At 43.8% G+C, this 20,344-nt stretch overlaps 1 protein-coding gene across 1 annotated transcript in view; it reads right to left on the bottom strand.

Moving 5' to 3' along the window:
• Window positions 1-20,344, bottom strand: part of LOC121276013 (tomoregulin-1-like) — a 186,424-nt gene that overhangs the window by 42,131 nt on the left and 123,949 nt on the right. The window contains exon 5 of the mRNA XM_041183958.1: window positions 8,836-8,932. Coding sequence (XP_041039892.1) covers window positions 8,836-8,932 — 97 coding nt within the window. The remainder of the gene's footprint in view (window positions 1-8,835; window positions 8,933-20,344) is intronic.

The following is a 20,344-nucleotide window of genomic DNA, read 5'->3' as shown; positions in this document are numbered from 1 at the left end:
CCATCCCAATTTTCACCTCCATCTGCTCTAATAGTGCCCCAGATGCCCCTAAAATATGATAGATATGATAGGCTTTTGGGCTCACATTTCTTGACATCGCAAAAGGGGATGAAGGGGAAAAGGAATTGAGCCTGGGAAGCACCTGCCTTCTCAATACCACCTACAATCTGTCCAATCATATTCACTTCCATTAAGTTTCTGTGCACCCTCCCCACTCGTCCCCAAAAAATAATGAATGAAGCATTAATTCAGGACGCTGATCTAATCTTAATCATGCTGCATTCAATCTACATGATTCCTAGTTACCTTGACAACCCTCAAACCTTTTACTAATTGGGTGTTCATGCAGTACTTTTTTTAAGGTGCTCACTCAGACAGAATTAACTGCCTTATCTGGAAATCTATTTTATAAACTGATAACTCTTCATAGCTCTTTAGAAATAACAATTGCTTCCAGTTTTAAGTCTTGCTTAAGGTTTGTTAATTTTACACCTGTGTCTTTTGGTTCTGGGCTCAGAGCCTAAGTATCTGCCTGCATCCGCATTATCCATTCCATGGTGCATTTCAAAAAATGATTCTCCTGCATTCAATTTATTTTCTGTAATCGAAACAAATTTAGCCATATAAATCTCTCCTTATAATGCAGAGCTAAGCCTCTGAATCACTTGTTATTCTTTGAATCCTCTCCAATACATCAAGGTCTTTTGATCAACAATCACTGCCCCTCTCCACATCTCCCTACAGAATTTCTGTTCATTTACAATCAATGTCTTTGCCATCCATGACCTCGTTATGGGCTGAGGGTATTGACGCCTTGATTTTGCCTGAAATTTGGTGTGCCTTATTAGAGTCTCCCCACCCGACTGAACCACCAACTCTGACCAACAGCCATAGTGCCAGTAAAGCCTTGAATCAAGCCACACCTTGGTCTCACTCCATATTCCTCTGGCTCTTTCTCCTTTTTTAAACATCATATTATGTTCTCTCTCCCCCAAATCCTCCCCCAGCCCTACCCTGAGATTCTCCTCAGATATTCTCTCTTGCTCTTCCTGAAGCCTCTGATGTGTGACTTCCTGGGTCCAAACATCATGATTCGAATCAGGCCCAGGCAGAGGCTGGCAGCTGGAACAAAGGCTGTGACATCACATGTGCCGACATCCCGCCTCAGACCTGGTTGTTCAGAATTTTTGTATGGGTGGGGGAGAGCGCAGGCCTGTGCACTCGCTCAAACTTCTTTTGAGGCCAATTAATCAGTTAGGGCTTGTTGAAAGGCCATCTTTCAGAAGATGAGCTGAAGGCAGATGTGGAGTAAATTGGGGGTGAGTCAGAGAGGCCAGAAAAGCTTCTGAAGGTAAGTCTAAATTCTGATCATAGGTGGAAGCAAAGTAAAAGTTAGTGGAGCCCATCACAGGTCAGGGGATGAGTCAGCATTAAGAACTTTGTCAGTTCAGAGGGTTGTCGTCCTCCTGGAGTTGCGTGGGCATCAGAACAGTGGACAGTTTGGATTCCACCTGAACAACAGGAAGGATGCGGCTGGAAATGGAAGGGTGCAGCTGGAAATGGTTGTTGCATCCCCAGAAATCAAGGCCATCAAAGATGAGGAAGAGCACCCTGCACAGCAAGGGTAGAGTGCCAGGCATCACGAGGCCAGAAGAGAGGGATGAGGGGCATGAAGCAGAGCAAACAATACTCTGAGCACAGGATCTACCAACAGAGGTAAAGGCACTTGGATATGAATGAGAATCAGTGTTAAAGGAGACTGTGACCTTCAGGCATCTGCACCCTTTTCAGTGTGGACCACACATCTCAAACCACTTATCAGAAGGCCCTGCCAGTAGCAGTCGACAGACAAACATATGAAATAGGAGCAGAAGTAGGCCATTTGGCCCCTTGAGACTGCTCCAACATTCAATAAGATCATGGCTGATCTCTTTGTATTTTGAGTTCTACATTAGCCTTCGAATCCCTTGCCTAATAAGAATCTATCTCTGAGAGAAAAAAATTCCCCTCATCTCTGTCCTAAAAGGGCGACCCCTAATTTTAAACAGTGCCCCCTAGTTCTGGACTCACTCACAACAGGAAACATCCTTTCAACATCCACCTTGTCAAGACCTTTCAGGGTCTTATATACTTCAATCAAGTCACCCCTCACTCTTCTAAACTCGAGTGGAAACAAGTCCAGTCTGTCCCTTTCCTTTCCTCATAAGACCACCGCTCATGCCAAGCATCAATCTAGTTAGCTTCCTCAGAACCACTTCCAACGCATTTACACCCTTCCTTAAATAAGGAGACCAAAACTGCACACGATATTTGAGTGCGATCTCACAAGTGCCCTGTATAAATGAAGCATAACATCCTTACTTTTATGTTCAATTCCTCTCAAAATAAAGGATATCATTCCATTAGCCTTCCTGATTACTTGCTGTACCTGCACAATAACTTTTTGTGACTCATGCACGAGAACAGCTAGACACCTCTGCACCTCAGACTTCTGCAGTAGCACTCCATTTAAGTAGTACTCTGCTTTTTGACTCTTCCTGCCAAAGTGAACAACTTCACATTTTCCCATATTATACTCCATCTGCCAGATTTTTGCCCACCCACTCAACTTAACTATATCTGTCTGCAAACTCCTTATGTCTTCTTCACCACATACTTTCCTACCTATCTTTGTGCTGTAACAGTCAAGGTAACTGTGACCTTGAATTTCTTTATTGCTGGATCCTTTTAAGGGTCAGCTGCAGATCGCTGTGGGATCTCACAGGTGGCTGCAGATTGCTGCATCACCCAAGTGACAGGTTGGACGATACATGAGATTCACAAGTGATGGAGCATTTCAGGCTCAGAGGGCACTGGATACAGTGCCTGAACATAGTGGGTGCCCTCCAATATGTTCCTGCAAAGGTTGGCTATTGTGGTAGGTGCATGTACACTCTATAACATGACCCGCTAGGGACGTTTGGACCTTGAGGATGGTGAAATCCCTGAAAAGGTCAAATCATCAAGGAATGAGCAGGAGGGAAGAGAAGAGGAGGAATTCAAGGCAGAGGGAGATGACACTGAATAGAGGCCCTTTCTGCATGATGAGGTGGCCTCGCCCTGCTACTTTCTGGGAAGAGCAGCTTCTTCCTCACCCTCATGGGTACCAAGCCTTTGGCTCCCCTGTGATACCTTGCTTCCCGTTGGTGAAGCAGAAGGCTTTGGCACAAATTGCAGATCTCTCCATCAGGAACCCAGCAGTCTCAGTAGTGGCTGCTTTACGTGTCTAAACAAGTGCTACACTTCATCTGACCCACCTCCATTCCTGTCCCAACTGGCTCTTATTGAAAAGGAAACATCTCTCAACACCAATGATCAATCAATTACTGCATGAATTTTAGTCAATTTCCCATTCGAAGCAAGTTTCTGCTCCTGCTTCCGTGATGAAAATCCAGCTCCTCATCTTTGGCGATTTTAAGCTTCACCTCACCTTCAAAATATCTGTTAAATTTATCAACATCCTGTCAGTACTAGACTTCTCCCTCCATATAAGCTATTGATAATCATTGTTGCATTTTTCACCTCAGCATCTCTTGTAGCCTCACTACTCTCAAATTTCAATCACAAACATGACCATCTCCAATTCTCATATTCTTTACCACCCACAGGCCCCTATTTCCTCCCAGCCCCACTTACTTCTACATCCATCTTTAGAAAAAACTCTTGCCATAATAATTTACAACTGTATTTTAAAATTTCCAGCTGCCTCGCCTTTGATCCTCCATTCACATAAGTCAATTTGACCAATAACTTTAACTCACACCTTTGGCCCATGAAACCTTTAATTGTCTTCCAACAAAGTGATTACTTCGGGTATGGCACCTATCAATTCACCCTCAAGCCTAAGGAGTGCAGAGTTGAGCACATTTGACTTGGCCATCCATTGCCAGATCAGGTTGTACCTAAACTCTATCTCCATTCATTACACTAGAATCATCCTGGAAGGCAAAAAGATTCCCTGGCTTCTCTTTTCTCCTACCAGTTGCCTGCTTAAATCCCTTAATCCTGCCCCTTTCACCCTCAGATCTAACAAGTCTGAGAAATCGACAGGAATTTTTGTCATCAAAATAAGGGCCATCCATGCACCTGCCTATGCTGTTTACCCTTGTTTATCAAGCCAACCTCTCCTGCTGTAGCTCTGAACAGTCACCTCTTTCCGGTTTCTCCCCAGTCTTCACCCTGCCTTTTCTGACCTTATTTCATCCATGAGACCGAGTCTTGCTCTCTTATCCCTACTCCCACTAAATGGCTGACCATACAGCTCGCCTTCACAGTCCTGTGCCAGTTGACATAGTAAATGCAAACAACCACCTCAAACTCCCTATTCATTTAAAAAATCCTCGAATATTTTGGCAACTGCAAAATCTGTCCCCATTTTTTCTGCCACTTCCTGTTTGAATCTCTCTAATCAGGTTTGCATGCCTCCCTTAGCATCAAAATGGCCCACATAAAGTCACATAAAAAATTATTTTTGACTTTGAACAAGGTGTATCACCTGCCCTATCCTCCTCAACCTCTCTCCAGTCTTTGACATGGTCAACTCCACCATCCTCCTCCAATGTCTCTCTCCTTTGTCCAGCTCAGTGTGACTATCCTCACTTTGTTCCACTTGTACCTATCTGATTGTAGCCAGAGTACCTCCTCTTTCTTATGCAGCATTATCATTTTGGAAGTCAACCAAGGATCCAACATTGAGCTCAGCTCTGTTGTCTAGTCTTCTTGTTGAGTCCTCCTTGGCTTTGTTCCACTCCTAGCTATCAGATTATAGCCACAGCGTCTGCAGAAATGGTTTCTCTTGTTGCTCTTAATTGTAAGTTCAAACATTCCTTGGAGATCTATCATTGGTCTGCTCCTCTTCATCATCTACACAGAATTCCTTAAAAATCATCATTCACAGACTTTACCAGCCCCTGGGTTGTGTGCTAGGAGGTGGGGAAGGGACCAATAAAATGCTGGGGAGTTGCATTGGAGAGGGTCCCCGAAAGCAGTTCTGCCGCTAGGCCATTTTAGCAGTGGTAAAAACAAAAAAACTGCGGATGCTGGAAATCCAAAACAAAAACAGAATTACCTGGAAAAACTCAGCAGGTCTGGCAGCATCGGTGGAGAAGAAAAGAGTTGACGTTTCGAGTCCTCATGACCCTTCGACAGAACTTGAAGTTCTGTCGAAGGGTCATGAGGACTCGAAACGTCAACTCTTTTCTTCTCCACCGATGCTGCCAGACCTGCTGAGTTTTTCCAGGTAATTCTGTTTTCATTTTAGCAGTGGCCCAAGTAAAGTCCCAGCTAAGGGCCATCTTTATGGAGGCTGTCTCCCAACTGCTTCCTTGGGGTGGATGGGGACAGCCATCACATTTGGAAACTCCATGGCCTAATGAGGAGGCCATCAGCACAGCTGCGACACCACCTAGCCCCAGCAGAACTAAAACACTTTGTAACTCACATGAGAGGGCACCTCACATGGAAGCACTCTCTTGTTCTCTTTGCAGACTCAGTTGAGGCTGCAGAGCTGTTGGCCTTCTGATTGGGCCAGCAGCATGGAGAGCCAGCCTGTTGTCCTTAATTGGACGATGAGGCTATTGATGGCCATGTAAATGGCTGCTGCTGGGAGGATTGCCACCATGGTCACACTGCCCACCAAACGGTACTTACCACTACCCCGAAAATGCTGGCCATGAAGTTTGCTTCCACACTATGTGCTGTTGAATTTGAAATCCATTTCTTTGACACCTCAATTGCCTACGCAATGTTAGAGCCCTTGCCCGGAATTACCTTCAGTTAAATTTTAGGAATATCATTGCCATTGTCTTCAATCCCCACAAAAATTCTGCAACTCCTCATTTTCTACCTTTGTCAAACTTCAGCTCAAAATAAAGCTCTGCTATCTATGTTCTCTCCCACACTAAGTTTTGTTCATCCACCACCACAGTCTTTGCTGACATACATTTGCGCTTGTTCTCCCAACACATTAAATTTAAAATTTACATCATCGAGTTTAAATCCCATTCATAGCCTCAACCATCCCCCATTTCTGTAACCTTTGTTAGATCTACAACCCTCTGATCTCTGCTCATCTTACTTTTGTTCCCTGTTTAAACTTTGCCTCCCTGCCCACTTCCACACCCACCCTGTCACCCTGACCACCAGCCCAGTTGACCCCACTATTGGTGGTCATGCATTCACCCTCTGAGGACTTATGTTCTTGAATTTCTTTCCTAAGTCTTTCCACCTCCCTCTCCTCATTTGAAACATCCTCCTTAAAACTTCCCGCTTTTATCAAATTCTCTCATCCCCTCCTTAACCTTTCGCTTTAGCGCAGTGTCAATTTTTTTTGATTATCTCCTCATGGAGAACATTCTTGACATTAACATTGCTAATTAAATGCAATTTGTTTGTGTTGTTTTGAAGGGAGATATCCAAAATTTTGCTTCACCAATGGTTTACACAATGCTAGGGTAAAATGTTTCACCTTATAGTCAAACACTTCTCAGCTGCATCCTAGCCTTTGCTTAGTTCTAATAACAGCTTTACTGGAAACTTTCAATGAATAATCAATGCCAATTAATGTTCCTTTTGCAAGTTTTCTGTATTTTAATATTTTTGCCTATACTCTCAGTTTTCTAAGAAGTCAAACAACGTGGGCATGATAAAAGGCAGCTTCTTTATTTCCAGCAGAATAAAAGAATGAGGTATGAGTGATGTTGTTTGGCTGTAATCCTTATTGGATTAGGCTATCCTGTACCCTGTGGGCAGAATTTACTGACGCCCTCATGAATGGGCTGTCATGGGGGGTGTATAGAATTGGGAGGCTAGGGGTTGGAGTACCTTCACCTTTCTGACTCCCTCTGATTAAGTTAGGGACAGGGAATGTCGAGGACAACCCTTTCCAACCGGAGGCCAAGCGAGGCCCTTAAGTGGCCAATTAAGAGTCACTTAAGGGCCTCATTCCTCCACCGCTGGTATTCTACCAACAGCAAAAGGGGCCTATGACTCATTGGGAGACTTCCCAATAAAAGTCTTCCTGCAGCATGGATGGGGTGCCCTCTTGATCGGGCATCCTGTAGCCCATGCACAACACCCTATCCACTCGCCACCCCCCCAAAACAACCAACCAACCCCCCACCCCCCCTCCCAAAACCCCCAACTGGCAGCAAGACCCGATCTTGCTGCAAGGCCCCTTCTTTACCCTCCAAAACAACACACCTCCCTCGCTGACAGGCCCCGGCAAGTCTCACAAACTTATCTTAATTCTAGCACCTCTACCAGCATTGTTGGTCCTGACCCACTGCAGCACCAGCAGTAGCCACTGCTTCTGGTGGCACTGCTGGGACTGTGGAGTTGCCAGCCCTCTTGACTGGCCAGCAGCTCTTGGAGGCAGGGCCTCCACCCTTAAAGGAGTGGAAGATCTGACAACTGGCAGTTAACTGCCTGATGGTCATTGAACCTCTGTCAGGACATCCAAAGATGGTTTTGGCTGGGTTGCCACCAGCCCTCTGGCTGGCTGACCATTAAATTTAGCCCTGTGTATTCACTTAAGGTTGATTGATAGGTAACACAGAGCCTTTAAGCAATGGCTGTGCTTCCCTTGCAGAAACTTATTGAAGATGTAATGAACTATTTCATCATTTGCAGATTAAAATCATACATTATTACTGAACTACAGTATAACAGAAACCTGTTTTCACTATATCATGAATAGATCAATAATATACACTTGCTTCCATTTGATAAACTTTCCAAGAAGTTTTCATATCATTGGTGAATGTGAAATAACAACATAGGATTAGATTGTTTTTGTGAAACTATCTACAGAGAAAGATACGGTGATTTATGGTTTCACAAAGGTGAATATACATGTTCTCATTCTGTACTTGCCTACTGTAAAATTTAAGAATGTCATCTTACAAAATAAAACCAATATGTTTTGATAGCATTAGTTTTACAAGGTTCAATGCAGTCTGGCAGATGTGCTTCATGAGGATATCTGTGCCCTACATCATCAGAGTATTGCTTCATTATAAAATGAGTGTCTCCTGGCTCCTTTGGGATGTAACTCCAATATGGTATATATATTGAACTTAGGTATGGTTTTGAGCTCTGCTATTGTGGGACAGATTCAGAGAGGCAAGCTTTCCACATTTACATGCTGAACCCTATTTTAAACAGCATGAAAAAATACCGTTTTCATTTGAGTAACTTAGCATAATGGAGAAAATAAAATAGGCCAGTACGTATGAGAGAGAATCTAACTAAATAGACCACAACCTAACAAAAACTTAGTATTTTCAGTTACATAAATGCAACATGGTTTAATCTATATTTTTCTTTTCCCATTATCTTTTCCTATATTTCTGCATTTATTATATAGTTATCCTTCCTTCATTCTTCTGATTTTATTTCCATTTAGCTCCCATATGCATGTTGCTTTAACCTTCTGTCTGTTGCAATTTGTAATCAATAGAGCTTTACACAATCCAACATAAATCCAGTGTTTGGCATGTGAGGTAAAACACTCATCCATCTATAACCCTCCTGTGCAAAAGGCTCATCAGTCAATGCAATCTTATATTCACAGCTTTGTTGTAGATTGCAAGCACAGCAAAAATCTACCAAAAACTATTCCATGGAAAAAAAATCAGAGCTTGCAAATGAGATCACAAGATGAAATGTGTGAATTTCCTTGTTCAGATTTTCAACATATTCACTATTTGTTTTGATTGAAATGTAAAGTTATTATTTTTTTTTTGTTTTACTCTACAGTTATGTTGCCTTTGTTGTACATTTTGAAAGATAAATTACCAGACATCCTCCGCATCTTCATCACATTCAGCTCCATACTTGCACTTTCCACACTTTACATGCTTTTGCCGTCTTTCTGTTCCCGAGCCTTCGTATTCTGCACAGAAATAATGTTGAGGTAATTAGATGTTTCTGACAATATATTAAAAAAGCAAAACAGCAATAAACGGTACTTCTGTTGACTTTGTATAATTTTGAACATAACTAAAGAAAATGACTAATATATAAAAACAGAAAATGCTGGAAAAATTGAAGAAGAGTCGTATGGATTTGAAACGCCAACTCTGTTTCTCTCTCCACAAATGCTTCCAAACCTGCTGAGCTTTTCCAGCATTTTCTGTTTTAATATTAGATTTCCAGCACCTGAAGCATTTTATATATTTAAAAAAACTGGCTGTTCATTGATAAAACACACCTGACAACAAGGTATACTGGGTGGGCAAAATTTGATACCGGTACCTCACAGCTTGCACACAGCTATTCAACGTGACAGTCACATCACCCATAACAGTCACATCACCCAAACACATTGCACCGCACTCCCTACTGTATTTCCCTCTTTCTTGCAGGATCAAAAGCAGCAAAAGCTAACAAATGGAAGACTGTGTACCCGTGACCTCACCCACAATCCACATCTCTACCCTCATGCCTTTTTCCTTTCAGATATCTAAGAAACGCAACCTGCGGTCAGAGGGTAATGGAAGAGCAAAGATGGGAAGAGGAAGAAGAGGCCTGATGATGAAGTCACTCGCACACTTTGGGGGCAGTTGGAACTGAGATCCAACAAGAAACAGAGAGCCGGGATAAATGGATCATTGTCAAGATGGGAAACTGTAGCTAGTGGAGTGCCACAAGGATCAGTGCTGGAGTCTCAACTATTTACAATCTACACCGATGACTTGGATGAAGGGACTGAATGTATTGTCACCAAATTTGATGATGGTACAAAGATTTGTGGGAAAGCAAGTTGTGAGGAGGATCCAAAGAGTCTGCAAAGAGATTTGGTAGGTCAAGTGAGTGGGCAAAAAATTGGCAGATGGAGTGTAATGTGGGATAATGTGAGATTGTCCACTTTGGCAGGAAGAATAGAAAAGCAGAATATTATTTAAACTGAGAGAGATTGCAGGAATGCAACAGTACAGAGGGAACTGGGTATCCTTGTACATGAATCACAAAAAGTCAGCAGGCAGGTACAGCAAGTAATTGGGAAGACAAATGGAACATTGGTCTTTATTGTAAGGGGGGTGGAACATAAAAGTAGGGAAACTTTGCTACAGCTATACAGGGCATTGGTGAGACTACACATAGAGTACTGTATACAGTTTTGGTCACCTTACTTAAGGAGGGACATACTTGCACTGAAAGAAGTTCAGAGAAGGTTCACTAGGCTGATTCCTGGGATGAAATGTTTGTCTTATGAAGAAATGTTGAGCAGATTAGGTCAATACTCATTGGAAATTAGAAGAATGGGAGGTGACCTTATTGAAACCTATAAGATTCTGAAGGGGCTTGACAGGGTAGATACTGATTGGATGTTTCCCCTTGTCGGGGATTTAAAAAAATTTATTCAAGGGATGTGGGCATCGCTAGCTGGGCCAGCATTTATTGCCTATCCCTATTTGTCCGTGAGCTGCTTTCTTGAACCATTGTAGTCCATGTGATATAGATATGCCTGCAGTACTGTTAGGGAGGGAGTTCTAGGATTTTGACCCAGCAAAAGTGAAGGAATGACAATATATTTCCAAGTCAGGTTGGTGAGTGATTTGGAGGGGAACTTGCAGGTGGTGGTGTTCCCATGTGCCTGCTGCCCTTGTCCTTCTAGATGGTAGCAGTCGTGGGTTTGGAAGGTGCTGACTAAAGACCTTTGGTGAGTTCCTGCAGTGCATCTTGTAGATAGTGCGCACTGCTGCTACTGTGCATCGGTGGTGGAGGGAGTGAATGTTTATGGATGGGATGCCAAACAAGTGGGCTGTTTTGTCCTGGATGGTGTCAAGCTTCTTGAGAATTGTTGGAACTGCACTCATCCAGGCAAGTAGAGAGTATTCCATGACACTCCTGACCTGTGCCTTGTAGATGATGGACAGGCTTTTGGAGAATCAGGAGATGAGTTACTCCCCACAGTATTCCTAGCCTCTGACCTGCTCCTGTAGCCACAGTAATTATAATGGCTAGTCCAGTTCAGTTTCTAGTCAATGGCAACCCCCAGGGTGTTGATAGTGGACGATTCAGAAATGGTAATGGGTGATGATTAGATTCTGTCTTGTTGGAGATGTGGCACAAATGTTAATTGCCATTTGTCAGGCCAAGCCTGGATATCGTCCAGGTCTTGCTGCATTTGGACATGGACTGCTTCGGTATTTGAGGAGTCATGACTGGTGCTGGACATGGTGCAATCATCAGCAAACCTTTTGAGTTCTGACTTTATGATGGAAGGAAGGTCATTGATGAATCAGCTGAAGATGGTCAGGCCGAGGACACTACCCTGAGGAACTCCTGCAGTGATGTCCTGGAACTGAGATGATTGACCTCCAACAACTATAACCATTTTCCTTTGTTCTAGGTATGACTCCAACCAGTGGAGAGAGTTATCCCCCTGATTCCCATTGACTCTAGTTTTGCTAGGGCTCCGTGATACCACACTCGGTGAAATGCTGCCTTGATGTCAAGGGCAGTCACTCTCACCTCCCCTTTGGAATTCAGCTCATTTGTCCATGTTTGAACAAAAGCTGTAATGAAGTCAGGAGCTGAGTGACCCTGCGGAATCCAAACTGAGCATCAGTGAGTAGGATATTGCTAAGCAAGTACCGCTTGATAGCACTGTTGATGACCTCTTTCATCACTTTATTGATGATCAAGATTAAACTGATTGGGTGGTAATTGGCCGGGATGGATTTGTCCAGCTTTTTTGTACACCTAATATACCTTGGCAATTTTCTGCATAGCCAGCTAGAAGCCAGTGCTGTAGCTGTACTGGAACCGCTTGGCTAGGGGTGCAGCTAGTTCTGTAGTATAAGTCTTCAGTACTATTGCCGGAATATTGTCATGGCCCGTAGCCTTTGCAGCAACCATTGCCTTCAGCCACTTTATGATATGATGTGCAATGAATCAAATTGGCTGAAGACTGGCATCTGTGATGCTGGGACCTCTGGAGGAGGCTGAGTTGGATCATCTGCTCGGCACTTCTGTCTTAAGATTGCAGCAAATGCTTCAGCCTTATCTTTTGCACTGGTGTGCTGGACTCCTCCATCATTGAGGATGGGTTTATTTGTGGAGGCTCCTCCACAAGCGAGTTGTTTAATTGTCCACCACCATTTACAACTAGATATGGCAGGACTGTAGAGCTTAGGTGCAATCTGTTGGTTGTGGAGTCATTTAGCTCTATCGCTTGCTGCTTACACTGTTTGGCACGCAAGTAGTCCTGTGTTGTAGCTTCACCAGGTTGACACTACATTTTTAGGTATGCCTGGTGCTTCTCGTAGCATGCCCTCCTGCCCTGGCTTGGTGGTAATGCTGGAGTGGCGGGGTGGGGTTGGGTGGGGGGGGGGAAGATATGCCAGGCTGTGAGTTTACAGATTGTGGTTGGGTATAATACTGCTGTTGCTGATGATGGCCCACAGTGCCTCATGATTGCCCAGCCCTGAGTTGCTAGATCTGTTCAAAATCAATCCCATTTTGCACAGTGGTAGTGCCACACAACATGATGAAAGGTATCCTAAATGTGAAGAGAGGATTGGTCTCCTCAAGAACTGTGCGGTGGTCACACCTACTGATACTGTCATGCACAGATGCATCTGTGGCAATCAGGTTGGTGAAGATGAGGTCACATATGTTTTCCCGTCTTATTTGTTCCCTCACCACCTGCTGGAGTCCTAGACTAGCAGCTAAGTCCTTTGGGACTTGGCCAGCTCAGTCTGTACTGGTACTACGGAAACACTCTCGGTGATAGGCATTGACATTCCCTGCCGAGAGTACATTCTGCACCTTTGCCACCCTCAGTGCTTCCTCCATGTGGTGTTCAACATGGAGGAGCACTGATTCATCAGTTGAGGGAGGGCAGTACGTGGTAATCAGCAGGAGGATTCCTTGCCCGCATATGACCTGATGCCATGAGACTTCATGGGGTCCGGAGTCGATGTTGAGAACTCCCAGAGAAATTCCCTCCTGACTGTATACCACTGTGCCACCACCTCTGCTGGGCCTGTCCTGCTGGTGGGACAGGACATACCCAGGAATGGTGATGGAGGTGTCTGAGACATTGTAAGGTATGATTCCGTGAGGATGATGATGTCAGGCTGTTCCTTGACTAGTCTGTGAGATAGCTCTTCCATTTTGGCACCAGCCCCCAGATATAAGTAAGGACTTTGCATGGTCGACAGGGCTGAGTTTGCTGTTGTTGTTTCTGGTGCCTAGGTCAATGCCGTTTTCATTCTTTATTGACTTTTTAGTGGTTTGATACAACTGAATGGTTTGCCAGGCCATTTCAGAGAGCATTTAAGAGCCAACCACATTACTGAACTCAGAGACACAGATTCAAAATAAGTGGTCTTCAATTTAATTTGGAGATAAAGAGGAATTTCTTTTTTCAAAGGGTCATTCATTTTTGGAATTCTCTACCCCAGAGAGCAGTAGAAGCTGGGCCATTGAATATATTCAAAGCAGAGTTAGAAAAACTTTTGATCAGCAGGGAAGTCAAGGGTTATGGTGGGACAGGCAGAAACGTGGAGTTGAGACCGCAATCAGATCAGCCGTGACCTTATTGAATGACGGAGCAGGCTCAAGGTGCCAAATGGACTACCCCTGCTCCTATTTCTTATGATCTTACCTATATGCAGTGAGACACTGGGTGCGTGGCTGCTGCTAGAGCAGAGGGAAAGAGTAGCATGGTGACAGCTCGGTGGAGGATGAGGTTTCACATGAGTTCCACTGTAGAGGGCTTAGGTGAGCACTTTGATGGGGTGGCACATGGTAAAAAGTTGAAATGCTTGGTGCATCGGGAGGCCTCCCAAAAAGTGTGCAGTCACTGTCAAGTAGGATGGAAGAGTCCGGCACCAACATTGCACACACTTTTGCACAGAGCTAGGAGCCCAGCTTTAATGCGTGGAAGTGGTGGCCAATTCCATTAGAAAATTTGTGTACAAACTGATGATGCAGCTTCTGGTGGCCGAAACTTCAGCTTCCATTGCAGCACAAGCAAAAGGCACACAATGTCTGAGTGCTGCAGTGGAGGCTTAGCTTGTTGTTACATATGCTTAGGCTGCTCCCACCATGACAAAGTTGGTTTGGTACATTTGCTTTGTGATGGCTTTTATATTCAGCATTACAACCAAGAAAATACTGTGATGGTCAGTAACAGAGGGTTGGCTAGACATGGGACTGTTATTGATGGGGAAATGAAGTTGAGTTCATGGGTTTCGGAGTCAGATGAGGCCTTCATAGATAACCTGGTCAGAATTGGTTGCCTCCTCCCTTAATCTTCCTCCTCCTTCTCAGCTGCTAGCCATGTAACTGGTGGAAAGAGCTGTGCCCTCATGATGGCGAGATAGCACAGGATACAGCAGATCCCAACAGTGACACACACGCTGGAGTGTACTGCAGGGCTCCTCTAGAGTGGTCAAGACAGCAGAAATATTGCTTAAACATGCCAATGGTCTGCTCAATGACATTTCATGTAGTTTCATTGTTTCTTGTTCTAAGCATACTGCCCACATGTGTAGGGTTGTACACCTCAGTCATGGGCCAAGTGGTAAGCAGATAGCCCTTGTCAGCTGGTACTCATCCTTTGGTCTCTCATCTTTATGGCCACTGACAATGCTATTCTTGGTCTGCTCTGAGGCTACAGATCTGCCTGTAAGAGTTGGCAAAATTCAATGAGCATCTCCTTAGTGAAATGAAATCATCACATAAAGGGTTCGTGGCTTAGGTTGAGGTAGGACAATTGTTCCCTGCACACCCTAGGTAGATATAACCTTCAACTAAGAGTTTTCTAACTATCCTCCTTATCTTCCTTCTTCGAGCAGCTGGTCCTTCTCTGTGTCATGTCTGCTCATTCTCCCTGCTTGCTGCAGACAAAGCGAGATAAAAACTATCACACCCATGACTGGGAGCAAGTGGTCTGAGCAGAAACGTTGAAGTAAGAGCCAAGCACTTTACTACGTTTCCTGTAGACTTCATCAAATTTAATGAACAGTATGAAACGGTCCTACCATCTCAGCAACAGACATTAAAAATCAATTAGCAACTAACCTGAATTCTGCAGGGAGAAGGAGTGAGACAAATGTTGTGGTACACGTTGGTACCAATGATATAGAGAGAGGGCAGGTATTGAGGCTTTATGGTCAGATTTTCAGGACCTAGTAAGGAAGTTAAAAAGTAAAACCTTGAAGGTAGCAATGTCTGGATCACTGCCAGTGCTGCAAGCTAGTGAGGGTAGAAATATGCAGAGAGGGAAGTTTGAGGCATGATGTAGGAGGGAGAGCTTCAGATTCTTGAGGCATTGAGACAAGTTCTGGGGCAGGAGGCACCTTTGCAAAAGGGATGGGCGGCACCTCAATAGGACTGGGGCTAATGTCCTCATGGCAAGGTTCGCTGTTGTGGTTGGAGAGGGTTTAAAATAAATTGGCAGGAGGATGGGCACCAGCATAATGAAGTAGAAAAGAGGAATAAGCTGCATAAAGTGAGAATATTGGATAGTACTGGAGAAGGGAGTAGTACCATATAAGATAGAAGCAGATTAAGAAGGACAATGAGGAATACAAAGACAGGTTTACAATGCATCTATGTAAATGCACAAAGAGTGGCGAATAAGGTTGGTAAGCTACAAATACAAATAGCTATGTGGGAATACGATGTAGTGGGAATAACAGAAATGGGACTTAAAAATGTTGAGGATTGGGAGCTTAATATTCAAGGATATAAAGACCTGTAATGTCTGAGTTTCTAAGCATCGTAACTGGAGGGTTACCCCAAAGATGCGCTGGGGGACCTCCCTGGAAGTTCTCAGGTAAGGATTGCCTGGCAATTGCCCGGGAAGTTCAAACTTCTGTTGGGCAATTGCCCTGCAATGGGAACTATCCGAACGTACGATTCAAATCACAAACTATGGATGGTTCCGACTGCCTTACAGTAATAGTTACACGGGAAAAGTTAGAAGAATTAAAATCACTCCTAACTTCTGGGTAACTATAGCACTGACAGCACCAACCCCCACCCAACCCCTCCCCACGGGACTCTGTCCAAACCCAACTCCCAACTGGACCCACTTCTGACCACCTGATTCCCAACCCCCACTGACCAGCCCCCTGACCAAGCAACTCCACTCCAACCAACAAACAAGCCCCCCCACAGACCACCTGAGCTCCCATCAAAAACCCATCCCTACCCAGACCACTGGCTATCTGAACATCGCCCCCACAACTAAACACCCGACCAGACCATTACCCTCCACCCATAATAGACCATCCAATCCCTGCCGTCCCCACTGACCAACCAACTGCCCCACCACCCCGAACCAAGATCCCCCCCCATCGACCAACCAATTCCCTGGATGACTCCCCTCATTGACCACCTGACCTTCAGCACCTCCACTGACTGACCACCGGAACCTCCCTGAACAGCCGACCTGCCCCAACCAACAAACCCCCCAGTAACTACCCAACCTCCAGCCCCCTACTGACCGACCCCCCCCCCAACTGACCAACCAACCTTCTGATGCCTCCTCCTCACCCCCATCCCTCCATCCTACTCACTCACCTTACAAACACACCTTCTCCTTGGCTTCTGAAAATGGCTGGAACTTCAAATTTAATTGTTTTACAGCGGCCGTAAAAAAGGGGCATGGCTTCCTTACCTCTGACTCTCCAGCCCTCAACTGAAGGCCTCAGGCGCACACTGCACTATACAGTTCTCACGCAGCCTGAGTCAGAAGAATGGGCGAGGAAGGAGCAGCTGGTTTTCCAGGTGAGAAACTAGGACCGGAGTGACAATCTGACGTTGACTGCCACTCCACAGAAGTTCAGGTTCAAAGTATTCAGAAAAGATAGGGAAGGAAAAAGGTTGGGCGGGATGGCATTGCTGATTAGGGAATACATTGTAGCGTTTGAAAGAGATGATGCCCTTGAGGGACCAAGTGCAGAATCCATTTGGTTACAGTTGAAAAACAAAAAGGGTATGATAACATTATATGAAGTACTTAATAAGCCTCCAAATAGTGAGGGATAGAGGAACAAATCTGCAAGGAAATTACAGAAATGTGGAAGAACTATAGAGTGGTGACATTAGGGGACCTTAGTTGCCTAAATTTCAGTTGGGATAGTTTTAGACTAAAACATAAGGATGGGGAGGAATTTGTCAAATATATTCAGTATGTTCTCGATCCAACTAGGAAGGAGCCATTGCTGGATCTGGGGCTGTCGAATGAGATGGACCAAGTGGACCACTTGTGGAGAACACTTGGTTTAGAGTGATCATTGTACCATAAGGTTTAAACTAGTAATGCAAAAGAACAAGGAACAATCTAAGGTAGAAGGTTTAAATTGGAAAAGGGCTAATTTCAATGGGCAGAGATGGGATCTAGCCAGTGCAAAATGGAATCAAAGATCGAAAGGGCAAACTGTAATGGAACAATGGTTGAGTTTTAAGGAGGAGATGCTTCAGTTCCAGGTTGGGTATATTCCAACAAGGGTGAAAAGTAGGAAAACCAAAGCCAGGACTCCTTGGATGATGAGAGAGATAGAGAATCTGATGAAACAAAAGAGAGGGTGTATAATGCATGGCAGGTGAAGTCTTCAACTGAGAATTTGGTGAAATATAATAGGTTGTGAGGGAAAGTGAAGGGTAAATAAGGTTGGCAAAGACGGGATACGAGAATAGAATGGCAGCCAATATAAAAGAACTCTCAAAATCTTCTACTGCTATGCAAATAGTAAGCAGGGAGTAAGAGGATGAGTGGGTGTTATTATGGACCAGGAGGCTGATATATGCTTAGATGTGCAGATCAAGGCTAGAATACTTGATGGGTACTTTGTATCTTTGTATTCACTAAGGATGAGGAAACTTACAGAATATCAGTAGAAGTGGAATTGGAAGCGTTTTTAACATTTGTTCTTAATGGTTTTAATATTTGTGGGAATGGGTTAGAGTATGTTGATGTGAATGTTTATGGTAGGAGCATTGTTGACAAGAGGATGTGACTTTGTGATTGATCTGTATCAAAAGATTGCACCATTTGTTCACAATGGAATGTAAACTTGGGGAGCCCAAGAAACAAGGGATGGACATTTGTCTTTAGTCTTTAAAAATTATTCACTCATCGAATGTGGGAGTCGCTGGCTAGGCCAGAATTTATTGCCCATCCCTAGTTTCCCTTGTTCAGAGGGCATTTAAGAGCCAACCACATTGCTGTGGGTCTGGAGTCACATGTAGGAAAGAGGGCAGATTTCCTTCCCTAAAGGTGATTAGTGAACCAGATGAGTTTTTACAACAATTGACAATGACTTCATGATCATCATCAGACTTTCAATTCTAGATTTTTATTGAATTCAAATTTCACCATCTGCCATGGTAGAATTCGAACCAGGTCCCCAAAGCATTATCCTGGGTCTCTGGATTACCAGCCCAGTCCAGACAATACCACTGCATGACTCTAGTTACAGAGGTGCGGTGACATGTGATGACCTGCACGCTAAGCCAATGGAAGAGTTGAATTTGGACTATTTCCAAATAAGGGATTCTGGAATAATGAAAAATGGGGATAAAAGTTGGAAAATTGGTGTCTTTGTTGGCACAGTGTTACCATGGCTTCTGTGGTATGATTCTTCTGGACACAGTTCAGCATCACTTCAGAGATAGACAAAGAGAAAGATATCATCTGCACTGGCAACGCTCAAGGAATCCTAGGAACTTGAGGGATAAGAGACTTCCAAGTTGTCTTCACTATTTTTTGTTACATATATGCAAAATCTTGCTTAATAAATTCTACTTGAGTTACAAATACTAGCTATTTGTACCTTGTTAGATCAGGCACAACTGAGGACCCTAGTGTTAGAAAGTGAGAATTCAGAAACTTAAAAGATTTTAATTAAAAAGGTTTTATTGAAAGGGTGTAGAGGGGGTCTTTCAGAATGGTTCCAGGGATGAGGGATTTTAGCTACACGGTTAGGCTGGAGAAACTGGGGCTGTTCTCCTTGAAGCAAAGGAGATTGAGGGGAGATTTGATAGAGGTGTACAAGGTAATGACAGGTTTAGATAAGGTAGACAAAGAAAAGCTGTTCCCATTAACTGATAGTACAAGGACTAGGGGTCACAGATTTAGGGCTTAGGGCAAGAGATGCAGTGGGGAATCTGAGGAAGGACTTCTTTACACAGTGAGTGTAATGGCCTGGATCACTGCCCACAAGGTTGGTGGAAGCAGAGATGATCAATGATTTCAAAAAGAATTTGGATAAACTTGGACTTGGAGATAGAGCAAGAGAATGGGACTAATTAGGTTGCTCTATAGACAGCAGACAAGACTCAATAGACTAAAAGGTCTCCTTTTTAGCTGTATACGAATCTATGTAAATAACTCTAGTTGTTGATCTCTTTAAATGATGTTGGTTTAGGGGTGGACGGGGGTGCGCTTCCTGCTGCTGAATGCATGTTCAGCTTTGTTAGGTTAGGAAAGTTGAGACTGAAAATTATACTGTTACAGTCAAATCAGTGTAACATATGGAGTAACATAACAATCTGTCCACTCTGCATACTTCTGGCACGTGCCCCAGCACCTGTGTTAACAACTGACCCAAAATGGAGTCTGGCATGACTCATATCAGTAGTATATATGCACAGCATAGGCTTCAATTTGGACTTGTAATGGTGCTCGGGCACCAAAATACACAGGTCATGCATTGGCATTTTGTGGTCTTTGTCAGTGAACCACACTTGTCATGAAAATTCTTCTTATTTGGTTAAATGGCATGTATAGTGCTTAATATTATGTATTTCACATTTAGTTAAGAAACTAAAGTTTATAAGGAACTATCACAGCGCATGGTTACATAAAATTAGACCACTGGTGGTCTTAGCTCTAGACTTCAAATTTCAAAAGGTAGGATTTATATTTGTTGAATTATACCACAAAATCTATATTCTGCCTTATAAACATAAAATTAGTTAATAATCATAAATCATTGGTCTTTAACTATACTTCCAAAATATGGTTATAATGGTAGGAACTTATGGGTCCCTCTGTTGATGAAAATTAATTCCCAAATGCATAAACATTTTTCTTTCTCTATCTCTTTCCCTTTTTCTGTCTCTTGCCCTTGGGTGGAATTGTCCCAGAAATCGGCAAAGTCCAATATTGCATGGAGACAGTGGTGTTTGACCCACCAATGGCAATGGTGACTTTTTCTGCTGTAACATGTGGCACTTTGTTGAAAAAATACAGAGACACGGGTTTCACGTTGGACCATTGGTGGGGCGGTCTCTGATTCACTTGCCTCGCTGTCACCTCAGGCCTTCATTAATCCGG

The sequence above is a fragment of the Carcharodon carcharias genome, chromosome 3, assembly GCF_017639515.1.
Source record: "Carcharodon carcharias isolate sCarCar2 chromosome 3, sCarCar2.pri, whole genome shotgun sequence".
NCBI lineage: Eukaryota > Metazoa > Chordata > Chondrichthyes > Lamniformes > Lamnidae > Carcharodon > Carcharodon carcharias.
Note: the sequence above shows the minus strand (reverse complement) of the source record. Positions and strands in the feature narration are given on the sequence as shown.